General features: G+C 46.0%; 1 protein-coding gene across 7 annotated transcripts in view; it reads right to left on the bottom strand.

Annotated features, from left to right (window-relative positions):
* Positions 1-11,632: 11,632 nt before the first annotated feature.
* Positions 11,633-14,814, bottom strand: part of CDK8 (cyclin dependent kinase 8) — an 83,728-nt gene continuing 80,546 nt past the window's right edge. For all 7 annotated transcript variants that reach the window (XM_056328070.1, XM_056328071.1, XM_056328069.1 and 4 more), the window contains one exon: positions 11,633-12,918. In XM_056328070.1, the coding sequence (XP_056184045.1) occupies positions 12,793-12,918 (126 nt within the window). In that variant the 3' untranslated portion in view covers positions 11,633-12,792. The remainder of the gene's footprint in view (positions 12,919-14,814) is intronic.

The following is a 14,814-nucleotide window of genomic DNA, read 5'->3' as shown; positions in this document are numbered from 1 at the left end:
CTTTGTTTGAATCAGCTGGAAAAAATGTACTTTCCAAAACATTTGGAGAGGTACAAAAATGACCTAAAGAAACCCTTGGAGGGTGTCCTGGGCTCAGGGCTTAGACAGACTTGTTCCTTTGGAATTAGCTGCAATGCTTTAATGTGTCCCTCCAAACTGTACACTTTCCACCCCACTGAGTTAAGTATACTTGGGCTTCTGGCTGAGCTGCTCGGCCTGTTGGACGGGCTGGAATGGGAGGTGTGGGGTGCCAAGGCCAGGCATCTCCTCCTTCGGCTCTGGAGAGGAGCGAGCGAGATGCTGGGAAGCTGCATGTAGCCCATGCGGGGTGAGTGATTTGGCTGCCCTTGCCAAACCTTACAAACAGATCAGCTCAACGCCAAGGAAAGTCCCTTCTGAAAGCAGCAGGAAAAACAAAAACTGTCAGCTTCATGCCATGTGCTCTGGAAAATCCCTCCCAGCGCTCCAGTCATCACAAGCTCCATCCCAGACAAGCTGAGCATCTGGCTGTGCCTCAGCCCAGGCTTTTGATGCCAGCTCCATCTGTGGTGGTGATGCGTCAGAATAGAAACAAGACCTATAGCCTCCTCAGTTACACTTCTGGCACTGGCTGGTGGGTCTTTGAGATGGCTGTGGGCACCAGGAACACTGGGGCCTCCACAGGGGCTGAGAAGAGCTGGTTTGTTTATTCCAATGAAATAAATACTGGGGAGAGAAGGAAGAAACAGGAGCTGGTACCATGTATACCACAGTGGGTTGCACAGGTTGGGGTGCTCCCACTGCTCACGTTTGTCCTCTCCTACATCTGCTCTCCTTGCTGCTCCTGCCAACTCTTCCTACAGCTCCCCAGACCCTTCCTGCTCCCTCCAGCGATGCTCACGCTCTTGGTGGAGCTGGCAGCAGGAGCTGTGGTAGCAGCAGCAGATGCCCCAGGGCTCTGGCACCTTTACCTCTCTTGAACCCTCCTCTAACACTGCCAGCTCGGTGTCCCTTCTCACTCACTTTCCTCCAGTGCTGATTTTTCAATTTTTGAAGATTCTGGGCTTTGACCTGACATCAGGGTGATGAATGGGCAAACGTATCTCACTTCAAAAGGCTCCAGCTGTGCGGGGCGAGCTGCTGCTGCGCTGTGGCGTGGCGGGGGATGTGCACAGCGTGTTTCTCTGCACGTGGGTTTGCCAGGCTGCAGCCACGGGGTGACCTTCGCATGGTGGGCCAGGGACAGCTGCCTCCAGCTGCGTGAGACTGCACGTTGTAGAGGAGCAGTCACTCTTGGTCAGACTGAAAGTCCATCCAATGCCACAGCTTGTCCCTGCCAGCAGCACAAGCCACGGGAGGAGGGTGAAGACAGGGTGAACCCATTGCAGCACCTTTACCACGGTAGAGCTCATTGCAGCAACCTCTCCTCCCCACCTCTGGGGCCTCCAAGGGACCTTCTGGGCCAGAGTTAATGTCTCTGTAGGCAACAGCCTTTAAATGATTTTCCTTTCGTGATGTTTTCCTGCTCATTTCGAAGCTGTGGCCAGCACTGACAGCCTCCTGTGGCAGGGCTGCGTTGTGTAACAACAGGCTGTGTGAAAACACCTCTCTGTTTTGAAGCTGCTGTCTCCTGCTTTTGCTCCACGCCTCCAGGGTGTTGGCTGGGAAGAGGCAGTGAACAGTCATGGCCCATTTGCTGTCCCCAGGCCTCCTCTATCACCTCTTCTTTCAGCTGGGCTGGAAAAACCTGTCGTTTTTCCTGATATTGCAACAGCTCTATACCTTCAACCACCCCTGCATCCACCTCTGCCCCTTCTCACTGAGGGTGAGGGTGAGCAGCGCATCATGCGGCGACCCGGCTGCAGGCATGCTGTGGCTCTCCAATCGTCCCTGAGGGGCTTCCCTGCAGGTATGGCATGGCACTGCAGACCCCGGTGCTGGGCGAGCTGGTGGGTAGCTGCTGCAACCAGCCCAGAGTGCTGGGCAGATTACCCGGGATGCATGTTACGGTAACGGCTCTGAGCCGCGGCGTGCCCCCGTGTCAGCAAAGCAAGGCAGCACGGTGGCCCGGCACACACACAGCCTGAAGTAGGGCACTGGGGGCTTAAAATAATGTCATTCCATAAAGCTTTCCGGCTTTATGTGGTAGGCTGTCACACTTGACTGTTGGTGCAGAGGCTGAGAGCCCCGTACCTGGCCCAGGCTGGCACCTCCGGCTGCCCGTAGCCAACTGCCAGTGCTGGCTTGCCCCCCAGCCACGCTGGCCACTAGCGCCGTGCTGGGGGCAACTCCCACACCTTACCCCAAAGCCCTTGGCACAGTTGCTGTCAGATGCCTTTTTATTTCAGCGCCCTTTTCTTCTCCATACTGCCAGTAACTTAGAAGCATGCGAGATATTTTTAGACCTAGCTTTGAAGTGCTTCAGGTCTGCAATCGGGTGACTCAGCTGCCAGTGCTATTTACTTTAGTTGTACATTCAAACTGGGCAATTACAGCCCTGAATGGCTATTTAGAGACCGTATTTCCTTGCCATGCTGTCATACAGCTTGCACGCAGCATTGCCTGTAAAGCAGCACTTTGTGCACCCGGGTACATGTCTAAAGGTTTTCCAGAGCAGGTGGAGGATAAAGCCCCGGGCTATCACACCGCTTTCCTCTGGCTGCTTGTAAACCTACCTTCCTGCGCCCATCCTAACACCACCTGAGTTCAAGATGATCCGGCGTGCTGCGCCAGGAATGCTCCCCAAGATGACAGCTCGCAAAGGATTGCTGCAGGATTTGGGTCACGGCTGGAGCATAAGGTGACATGTTCTCCCTAATGAAAGTCTCCCTCACAGCTTTTTCCTTTCAGAGGAAGAAACCTCCACAGCTCACAGAGCCATTTATACTGGTTTAATGATGCTGAAGACATTTATCCTGGGGAAGGGTTCTGCCTGAGCTCCCTGTTTACTTCAAGCCCACTTATTTATAACATCTTTTCCTCCAGTTCTTGAACCCTTCACCTGCATGAACATCTCCTTTAGATCATCTTTATTGAATACAGTTAAGTGTAGCTCATGGGGTTATTGAATTACAGACATGAACCTACCAAAATGAGATAAATCACTCACGTATTAGCCTCCCTCTATTAAACACATTTCACCCTGAGGCGTTTTTCCATAGAACAGATACTATATATCAAGCATTTGAACACTCGAAGTAGCTACCGTGGGCTTCTCGCAGCAAGAAGGCACGCGATGGGAGTGCAGCGGCCCTCTCTGAAGGAACCTTTACTGCCTAAAATATTTATTAGAAATAACATCCTCCATGTGAGGCTCAGCAGTAAGAGCTTGGGATAGAGTCTGAGCTACGTTTGCTCATATCAGATTCTCTTTCCTGCAGTGCAGTATGAAATGGCGATGTGTGCTGGCCGTGGCAGGGTACCGTGCTGCATCACCGCCCGCCCTCCAGCCTCTGGCACAGGGTGGGCAATGCCCCCCTTGGGGTCACTTACCAGTGCGCCCCGCCGGGCACCAGCTTTGCCCCACAGACCACCAGCTGTGAGAGAGGCGTTGTTTGTCTTTGTGAGATATTTGAGCTTCAATTGGTGGGGGCAGCACTGGGAAGCGTTGATGCCATTTGGGGGTGTGAATGGGACTTGGCTGTGTGCTCAGCCCCTGGCATGGTGGGGAGCAGCAGGTCCTGGTGCTGCCCAGCCCCAAACCACGCCATCTCCTTGCCCACCCTGCAGCACCCTGGGACTCATGCACCCCCAGAGCATCTCCAGACAACTGGTTTGACTTCTTCTGCAGTTACTTTTCATGCTGGCACTCTTAACTTCTACAATGGCCTCACCTTGGTGTCCTGTTTTGGCCAGGATAGTTAATTTTCCTCTCAGTACATGGTACAATGCTATGTTTTGGATATAGTATGAGAATAACGTTGATAACACACTGATGGGTTTAGTCGTTAAGTAATGTTTATACCAAGTCAAGGACTTTTCAGTTTCTCAGCCCCTGCCAGTGAGAGGGCTGGAGGGGCACAAGGTGTTGGCAGGGGACACAGCCAGGGCAGCTGACCTGAACTGGCCAAAGGGATATTCCATACCACTCAATGTCATGCTGAGTATATAAACTGGTGGAGCTGGTGGCGACTGGGGGATTGCTGCTCACGGACTGGCTAGGCATCGGCCAGCAGCTGTCAGCATCGGTGAGCAATTCTATTGTGCATCACTTGCTGGGTTTTATTTTCCCTTTCGATTTTATTCCTCTCCTCTTCTCTTTCCTTTTCATTATAATTGTTGTTGTTGCTGCTGTTATGATTATTATTATTATTTCATTTATTAAATTGTTCTTATCTCAACCCTCGAGTTTTACTTTTTTCCCCGATTCTCCTCTCCATCCCGCTGGGCTGGGGAAGGGGTGAGCGAGCAGCTGTGTGGTACTTAGCTGCCAGCTGGGGTTAAACCGCAACACTTGGGTATTTCCACAGACCACATCATATCCACGTATTTCCTTCCCTGCCTTCTTGTTTGAGAGGTCTTGGGTTTTAGGTGGACTTCTTTCTCTCTTGCATCACCCTGTCTGAGTTGGAAGCCCGAGGGGGTTTGCAAACAGTTAATTTGCGGGATCCTGATCCCAAACTGCATCTGCTGCCTCCAAACCACTGATGCTGTAAGGTCACTGGCTGAGCTTCAGCCTAAGGTCCATGAGGTGACAGCACAAAATCTCTTCCTGCCACTTTGCTGGGGGTGTGCAGAATATCTCCTGCAGGTGTTGGTCTTCTGAAGGGAAAGTGATGCAAAGCTACCTCCCTCCCCTTCTGTGCATTTCTGTCCAGGTACAGAACTCGAGGGGAACCACCAGTAGCCTCTGGCATCACTCCTGCAATTGAAGAGGGGTGATGTTTCTAGCTTGTTGTTCAGCCTGCTGAAAAATGGCCCAAATCTCTGCAGAAATCCTCTTTTGCTAAACGTTCCTATTTTCTATTTTTTTCAGTAGACCCAAAGTTTTATTTCCAGATAAAAAAATTCACTGAAACACAAATAAGGGCGGGGAAAAGGATACATATATACAGTGATCTGCCCTGATACATCGCCAGGAAAATTAGTAGCAAGCACATTCACCGGAAGGTTGTTGGATCCTTGCTCCTTCCACACAGGATTTTATTCTGAATAGCTGTTGGATATTAATTAACATTTTATAAATAACTAGCATAATCAATATTTTAAATTCTGGCAATGCTAAGGATTACACAAGGATTGTTAAGGATCAATTTGTAACCTCAAGGAGCAAAACCTACCCTATTTAAATACTACTATTTAAGTAAGCTGCCTCTCTCAAGGTAGGTGATTTTTACAATCATTTCATTAGGTTTCCAGCCAGTGAAAATGGTTTTCAGTGTGGATGTTTAAATTTCTTCTCTGAGAAAGCCTTTAATTAAGGAATAAACTCTAAATTCCGTAACAGTGATGGCATCTATATATCCTATCTAGCGTCCTCTGTCCATGAAAGGGGCTTTTCTGCCCCATTTTGCAATGTTCCACAACAGACTGCGGTGGAAACAAAAGCTGTGCCACCCCTTCTGCCCGCCCCTGCACCCAGCAGGGCACCCCTCAGATGCACTGAACCCCACGAGCAGCACCCCTGGGACAAGTGCAGCAGGCACACATGTACAACGTGCCGGAAACAAACCAGGGTGGGAGCTCCCCTTTCACGGCTTTTTTGTTCAAACTGCAGGTTTGTGACATGTTATACCCACTTTGCCTTCCAAACCCAAATTCCAGCCTGGATTTTCCCCTTCCTTCGGAGCATGTTCACGTTGCCGGCTTACAGACATCACGTGGTGCAGCGTGGGTTACTTCTTTAAAACACAAACCTCTGCGACACCATTTCTCCTTGTTCCAATCGGATTGGATTTCACACTTTTAAAACGTCTGTTTAAAAAAAATCCAAATAGGCAAATACAACAGAAAAACGTGCGTGCTTGTGTTCCTGTTGATCCATTTTCCCTGTCTTCTCTCCTGGTGGAAGCTAACATCACTCTCAGAGCCATCTCCCACTCCAAAATATTTTAACTCAAATCACCCATCCCGTGTAAACACCCCCCGGCTGGCAGCCTGCCAGAGCAGGGGGCTGGCTGCCTGTGGCACCAGTTTCCCCAGTGACTGCACTTCACTGGGCATGCATTTGGGGTGCTGCGCTCATCAGAATTTGACAGGCAAGGGCACAGCACGGAGCTGGAGAAGGGTGATTGCAAACGACAGCCTCACCTCTTCACCCACGGAGCAAGGGTTGGATGAGACCTGATCAAGCAGCTGCTCCTCAGCCCCAGGTGCTGACCGCCCATCACCAGCAGGCACGGGATGCTAGGCACCACAAGTCCCTGCAGGGCTCTCCCTGCACGGCCTCCCAGCAAAGCCTCCAAGGTGACTGGGGAGATTTTCAAACCAGCTGGTTTTGTCCAGCATGCAAATAAATTGCAGAGATATCTCACATACCTGCATGGCTGGTGGTAGTAGGACATATATTAGGAGCTTATATAGGGATTTCTAAGTTCCTGGGCTGGGATATCATCCTCCTCTCACCTTTTCCTCATCTTCTGAAAGTAAGATGGGATAGAGTGAGGGTAAAGCCTGAAGCCTTTGCACAGAGAACATCAGGAGCGCCCAAGCTGTGCATGAGCTGTCTGCACCAAGGTGAGCACATCTCAAAGTACACAACCACCACAGTAACCGTTCCTGGAACCTGAAAGCAAAATTTATTCCCAAAGAAACCTTCTCCACAGCTTGCTGGCTAACTCCGTGTTCTGATCTACAGCAGCACATGGCTGAAACAGATGTGAAGCATGTCAATTTATTCTGTTGTCATCCCTAGCCAGTTTACATGAAGAACTCACTGAGGCAGAGCTTGGCTGGTGCAGAAAGCTTTACAGGACCCCACCCGTATTTGAGAAGCACTACAAACAGCGGAAGAATTTTAATTTTTAAAATTGATCAATAATAATAGCTCTATGCACGCCCTGCCAACACCTTGTGGGAAGATCAGCCAGTGGATACTAAAGGCGACCCTGCATAAACTGGAAACACAAATGTAGGATACGGTCAGATTTTGGCACAGCAACTCGAAGCAGGAATGAGCTCCCATCGAAGACGGGAATGCTATTTACGTGTCACGGGGTAAGACAATACCTCTTTGCCTTCTCACACAGTGCCTTATGGGAAAGGTGTAACAGGGCCTTCCATAAGCATCTGCTCAGGGCTTTTCCACTCTGACCTCAGCACTCCTGCAGAATGCATTCTCCCTAGACAAATCCCTACTTCACCTCCCTGCCTTCCTCAGCCAGCTGGTGGCATTTCTTATGTGGCTGGTGGGGGATCAGAGAGGCTGCTGCCCTTCAAACACAGCGAGTGAAGCATTGTACAAATCCAAAGCTCCCACGAATGTTAAACAGAGGCTTGCTCCGAGCACATGGCAGCCTTCCCACATTCCACACTGAAGAAATGGAAATATTTCCCAAAAGCAAATGCTGTAAAGGCTATCCTTGGTGTTTCTGTGGGCATAGGGTTATGGGCTAAGATATGCTGTGCTGCTTAAATAACAAGCATTCCTGCACTAGCTCTTTCTCCATCTCCCCTGGCTCAGGTGGAGCACCCAGACCACCTAAGTAGGACCAGAAACGCAAAGGGATAGTTCAACTTGGTGTGACGGCCAAGGAAAGACACTCTAATCCTAGCAGGCTGAAAAGCAGTTTTCTGTATCTTGTGATGTGGGAGCTTTCAGAGCAGTGATGGAGCTTGTCCGGATTCCCATCCTGGGTTGGAGCTGGTGTGCATCACCCCAGGTTCCATTAACATCGGTCCTAGTGTCAAGCTCTACAGCACAGGATCCCTTTAACTAAAAACATTCCTCTGGGGATAGCTCCCTTCTGCCATCGCTGAAGCCAACTGCCAAGACAAAGTCTGCTTAAATTCCTTGAGCAGAGGAATTTACTGCAAGAGTCCTAGTGGAAGAGGCAGCTTTGTTTCTGTCTTGCTTTCAAAGGGTAAGCACCTTTTTCTCTACCTCTCCTACTTCTAGAGCACAGTTTGTACATCCTGTCATTCAGATGTCTGACATACTATTTCTCAAAGTGTTCTTTATGCATAGCTGTGACAAGCAAATTACACTGAATTAAGCTCATCTACCTTGGTCTCAAGGGGCACTAGCTATTAAACTGTCTCAGAACTGGCATCCTGAAGTACTGTCACCACTCAGCCTAGAGGAAGATGCTGAGATGGCTGCGCTACCCAACAGAAAAGGGCTGCTCTATTCAGGGGTGTAACTAAAACAGCTTGCAGGGAGCACCGCTTCTGCTGAAAATTAACTCTACTTACAATGGCAGCATCGTTTAGTCCAAATGGCAGGTCTGCAACTTCACCACTGGCCCCAAGAAATAATCTAAGTCTTTCCTTTCTGATACACAAGAACCAATATGAGATCCTGCAGGCTCCATCCCACCTCCGTTATCCCCCTTGGTGGGTCCACTGCCTGATGGTGTCCATAAAATCATCAACAGCCACGATACATGAAAGGCAGACAGAGATCCCTCACTGCTCGCCTTTTAGTGAAGCCAGGATGGGCTTGGGGGAGATACCAAAGGAGCTGCTTGTTGTTCAGAGAGCAATTTTAGAAAGAAATCGATGGACTCCAGGGAACAGCACAAGTAATTTCTTCACATAAAACCTTCACTTGCAACTGATCCCAACCCTCGCTGCCAGCTCTGCTGGGGTCTGAATTGGCAAGAGACACACAACAAGGTGAAAATGATCGGAACGTCTTCCAAGATCCTTTTTAAACACAGCTTAAGGCCATCTCAGAGGACACGGCCATCTCCTGCAGGCTTCACTCAAGCTCATGCTTTACCATCTTCTTGTTTCAATCAGCCACAGAGTCGAGTTGACACCACTGCCTGTAAAATAACATTCTAACGATCAGAAATTATAGCATTCTAGTGATCAGCTTCACAGAAATGTGTTGCTCCATGTTGTGGAGAAAGCTTTGTGCAAAGCTACTATGGAAACGAGACACCTGGGACTTGGCTGATGGCCTTCCGCCAAGAAACACTGAGGAACTTGCTCTTTTCTTTTGGAGGAGCCCATCTAGCACAACCGGGACACCGAGGACTGCGGTAACGTTTGAACAGGCAATGGCACATACCCGCCACCTCCATTAAGTATCTCCCATAATAAAGCAAAGCATGAAAACATAAACCCTATGAAAATTAAGCATTGCACAAAGAAAATAAAAAGGAATTGGGAGATGTGTGTTTGCTCACTCCTCTTGCGCCAGCTGCCCTAGCAGTTTGCAACAGATGAACCCCTCCAGACCCAGAAGAGACTCTGCCTAGCAGCGGCTTCACAATGAAGGAAAAAGGAAACCAAAAGAAAACCTAATAAGCAGCCTCACCCTCAGCTGGGCATCGCTGGGGCACTGCCATGGGCAATGCAGTGCCTTCACCGAGTACCTTCCCAGTGTGTACACGCACACAGGAAAGTACAGGACAGAACCCGTCTCCTATTTCCCTCCCTCAGACTGCTCCTCCCAGCACCAACACTGAAACCCGCTCCAGAAAGGATAATGGCAAAAGTTATTTCTTTTTCAAGGAGGTGGGTCCTTATCAGATATAATAAATTCAGAGCTGCCATGAGCTATGCTTGCTGGGAGCGCCAAGGTGAAAGTGCAACAGCGTATTTATCCTCACCATCAAGCTAAGCCTCAAGCCCTTTTTCAGCATAAGCCTACCCTAGAAAAACAATTTGTTCTTTAATCAGAGCAACAAAGACAGGCTCTCAGACTCCAGCTATTTGAAATACACTGAGATTGGTCCAGATAATTGTTGGTGAAAAATGAAAAGCTTTGAAGTTCTTGAATTTAGTAAGAAAAGCCGAGCGAGGTGAGGAGAGAGGCACGGCTCACCGGCTGGCTGCTGTGTGCCAGGCTGCCACCCCTCCTTACTAGAATTTGCAATTCTTCTATTAAACGTTCTCAAAGGTGCTTTATTCTTCCCTCCTTTCTGTAACCCCCATGTAAAAAGGCCCTTAGAGCAGAACAGGGACAGGATTAATTTTTAATTATTTTTTTTTTAAACAGTCCAGGAAAGCAATTTAGAGCCTTGCCCTAGCATTCCTGAAAAATGCTGGTTTTTAGCAATCCTAAAAATCCTAAAAAAACAGTATTAAAAAAATATTTCATGCAGATGATTTATAATAATCATATGACAAGATTAACCCTACCTGCAATAGATACATACCGTCTTGAAGGTACCAGCGGTTACACCAAGCACTGAAAAACCTTTCCACAATTCTAAAGAAAAAACCTTGAATTCCTCCTCCCAAATGACCACCTGACTCAGACATCAGAGCAAGTCAAATATTAAGATTTGACTTCCCTGCAGGGTCTCGGTTTGTTGAGGTAATCTGCAATATATCTACTAAAAATGGAGTGAGAATGAATGAAATTACTGAGAGTAGCAGGCTTTTTAAAACTAAATGCAGAGTATAATTCAGTTTTATTATAATTAGTTGATAAGCTACACCATCTCAAATACCTTCTTAATACGAAAATTAAATTCAAGCGTAAACTAACAGCAAGAGTCCTTTTTGTCAGCTGGACGCATTTCCCTTTGCAAAAACAAATGAAAGCCTGCCTGCTACTTTTAAACAAAGCATCAGACATCACAATATACTGGTACCAAAGAAGGTTTGCATTAATAAGGTTAATATTAACTATTACGCATTAACATGACTATGCCTCAATAAGAAAGCAAAATTTCTAGGCCAAAAGTACTTTAACACAAGAGAAGTTACTCCTGTCACCATTTCTGTACCTGGGAAAAGTCTGGATACTAAACAGGCAAGTTCAAAACCTGTATATAAAATGAACGAAAGGACAAAAAAAGGCTTTCACTTGAAAAACACAAGTTTAAGGCACTCCCACCTATATATTTGTGTTCCAGAAACTGAGGAAAGCCAGATTTTAACAACACTTACATCAAAATGAAGATGGTATCACACAGTATTACTAAAGAAGCATAAACTTTGCACTCAAGATATTTTTTTTTTTCCTTTAGCTTTAAGTCTCCTGAGTTCTTAAACCTCTACCTCACTCAAATAATTTTATCTTCACTTTTGCATTTTGGGCTGGCTACTGATTTGGTTTTTCTTTTGCCCCGGCAGCAGCTCAGTGCATTTGAATGGATCATACTAGTTGATATTCACACTACACGAAGCACTTGCAGAAAAAAAATCTGCATATATTTATGTCATAAAATCACAGCGTGGCATTAGATCCCAAGATAAGGAGGAGTTATGAAACCTCAGAACTCCTCAGACAGGAACGCCTCTAGGTTTTTATAGATGAAAAGGAGCTGTCTGATCTATGAAATGTAGTTAGTAATAAATCCACGTTCAGGGTACCTCCAGCTGATCAACTACATGTACACAACAGAGGTAATGACATTTTATGAAGGCACTGTATTTTTTTCTGTTATTTAACAAAAAAAAAAAAAATTCCTTCTCAGCAGTTAATGGAAGCCTGGCCCCTTGCAAGAAAGATTCCTGTCAGATAAGATTTCTCAGGACACAACCTGATACAGATTGTTGTTGCTGATAAAAAGGAACACAGGCAAAGGTCATATGCAGATTTATGAAAAATAAATTTATTACATAACACCTTGTTTTAACAATGTTTGATTTTTTTTTATTCAGAATACTTGTGTCATTCATGTAAAATAGTTTGATACAGTACATTGTATGTAAGTTTTTCCTCATAAATTCTAAGGCTCTCCTAACACCTTGATCCTCTGCTGTAGGAATGGCACCCCTAAACAATGTGCGAACATTTAAAAAAAAAATTAACTGAACAAAATTTAAAATCCACTACACCAAGCTGGTTCTCAAAAATCATGACAAAATATCTGAATGGATGCCGCACCTTTTTAGGAAATATCATTCATGCTTTTTTAATCCCAAAGCATGCTCACAAATCATTAACACCAACAGGAAAAAAAAAAATAAAACACTGTCTATGACAATCATTTTAGTTTGTTTGCTGAACCAAACATGTTTATATCAATGACAACATACTTATTTTACTATCAAATAGCAGCTTTAATACCAGTCAAGTCATAGATTTAAAAACAAAAACCTATGGTGGAAATTAATCTTTGGGACATTTGTAATTGCTGGGAAAAAAATGCAAACGTTCTCATGGTTTTAAAAAAATCTCATCATAGCAATCATTCAGTCATAAAACATTGATCTAGGTGGAAAATGAGCCAACCCACAAAAGTCACTAAAAATAAACGTCTATCAAAGTTGTCTCAGAGTCACGGTTAGTTTGCTTTTTTTGCCATGGTAACATATACTGTATGCTTCAAGTACCAGTTCAAAGATGTTGTGTACTATTGGTCAGATAAAGTTGTTACATCAAGAGAATTCACCACATACGACAACAACAATGCTTGCCCCTAGCACATTTCACAGCTTCAACTGCTACAGACTGTCACTGAAAAAAAATGCATCGGTCAGTCTGAATCATGTCAAGTAAACTACTGAAGTAGCATATCCACAACACAAACTGTGCTAGCACTTTCTTTTCAAGTCTAACCCCAAAAACAGGTTCAATCTGGGAGCCACTACTCCGCTCTGTGGAAGGGGGTGGATCGTGGCGATCGGACAGGTTGGAGGTGTGGTTGTACAGTACATTCTCGTGGCCCGAGCTGGGTTCCAGGCAGGCAGCTGTGCGGCCGGTCCTGCAGCATTAGCAACAGTGCATTGACGTTATTGGGATGCAGCTCAGTACCGATGTGTCTGATGCGAGTACTGTGGTGGCTGCTGGGAGGTAGTTGAATATCCCATGCTGCTCTGTGGCTGTGATGTGCTTGGTCCGGGGTTGGGGTAGGCAGCATGGGGGTTGGAACGCTGCAGAGGGGTAAAAGCAGAGGAAACATAACCCTTTGTAACAGGTACATCGCAAGGCAGTTTTGCCTACCCGTTTCTTTCTTCAAGCGGTACCCAGCACACCGAGTCTCAAAGCAGCTGCACTTCCAGGCTTCTTTTCACTTACTCTGATTACAGCAGGTGCAGGTATGAACATCAAGTTAGAAAGTGACAGTTACCACCCTTCAGTTACCCATCTTTATTACCCTCTGTGAAGCTACACGCCAAGCCAAACCTCCAGCCAGCCCTCCAGATGGCTACGGCACACCTGCACGTTACACAAGGCTGCCACTGCTCACAGCAGTGCTCTTCTCTCCACTTGCTCCCTTCTCCTTCCGAGAAGGTGTGTTGGAGTGGAGGTCCAAATGGTGCATTTTACTGCTGCTGAGCCACTCTGCGTTATTCTGGACATTTCCTACACAAAGGATGCTTGCCACCCTTTTGTGTGACCTAGGAGTAAAAGCTGAGCACGCTGTGATTATTTAGGCTAAGGTATCACCTAGCAGCAGCCTTACCAATACCTGAAGGAAAGTTAAAGACGAAGCCACACACTTCTCAGCGGAACCAGATATTTCAGGGGGAAATGGCCATAGACTGTGGCTTGGGACATTGGAGGGGAGTGGAAATCACTAGGAGACCAGTATAGCACTAGAAGAACTTGCCCAGAGAGGCTGTGAAGTCTCCTTCTATGGAGGTTTTTCAGACTCAGTTAAACAAAGCCATGGCTGACCTGATTTAGCAGTCCTGCTTCCAGTGGGAGACTGGGCTAGATGGTCTCTTGAGGCCCCTTTCAACCAGTATTTCTACAATTATCTATGAGTGGAGCATTCATCATTGCAAGAAGCTCTGAACAAACCAGCAACTGCCTGCTTCAATTTTAACCTAAAAATTCATTATTTACACATCATGCATTAAAAAGGGAAGAAAGGACTCATATGAGATTGTCAGTCTAAGCATATGACCACTTAATACATTTAACATTTCATTACATTAACATAATTTCAGCACATTACTGTGCTGTTTTACATTTATGTTAAGGTTTACAAATGCACAAATTCTGAAGTGTTTAGAAACTGCTGCATAACTTCTGAATTCACGATATTGCAAGATGTACTAGGATTTTTAGAGAAAGCTGCTTCTAGTAAAGGTCTGAAAACTTCTCTAAGGTGAATATTCCAGGACTAGGGTACTGCTACTGAGACCTGAATACACAAAACTATGGTGAACCAATGTACTGAAAAAGTAAAATATAAAATATGTAAAGCCATTTTAATAAGTTGAAATATAAAATAATAATACATAACAACCCCTTTTTTTCCTACTGTTCAGCATTCAGAACAGCAGCTACGATCAGGATGCTGAGATGATGGCAGAAATGAAAAGGCAAACTACTTGTTAATATATGCTCGCAGGACTAAGCTAATTCTCTAGGGGCGTACAGTGTAAAGGGGAAGAAATAGCTGGACTGGCACTTAACGCCAGCAAGAACAAACCAGCGCTGCTGAACCACACCATTAACACAGTGAGCGAACTTTTGTGATATTTGCCTTCAGTCTTGAGAGACAGAGTAAAGTCACTCGACAACAGAAGCATCACAGCTCTGGGTCACCCTTCTCCATGTAGCAAATATAGGATGTGATTCAGAGACTGAAAATCTCTGAATATTCTTTTTGCCCAAGCATGGCTCCTGCATGTAGGAAAATATCACAACTTGAATCATTTAAAAAACTAACCATTCACATCAGCTGTAAACACTTTCTGCATTCTGACTTCTAAAACAGATCTTAAGATGGAAGCAATTAAAATCCTAATTCTTTCATGACACGCACTGCAACAAATGGCTTTTGTTTAAGAACAAATGTAAATATCCAATCCTTT

Source organism: Falco biarmicus, chromosome 2 (genome assembly GCF_023638135.1).
Source record: "Falco biarmicus isolate bFalBia1 chromosome 2, bFalBia1.pri, whole genome shotgun sequence".
Taxonomy (NCBI): Eukaryota; Metazoa; Chordata; class Aves; order Falconiformes; family Falconidae; genus Falco; species Falco biarmicus.
Note: the sequence above shows the minus strand (reverse complement) of the source record. Positions and strands in the feature narration are given on the sequence as shown.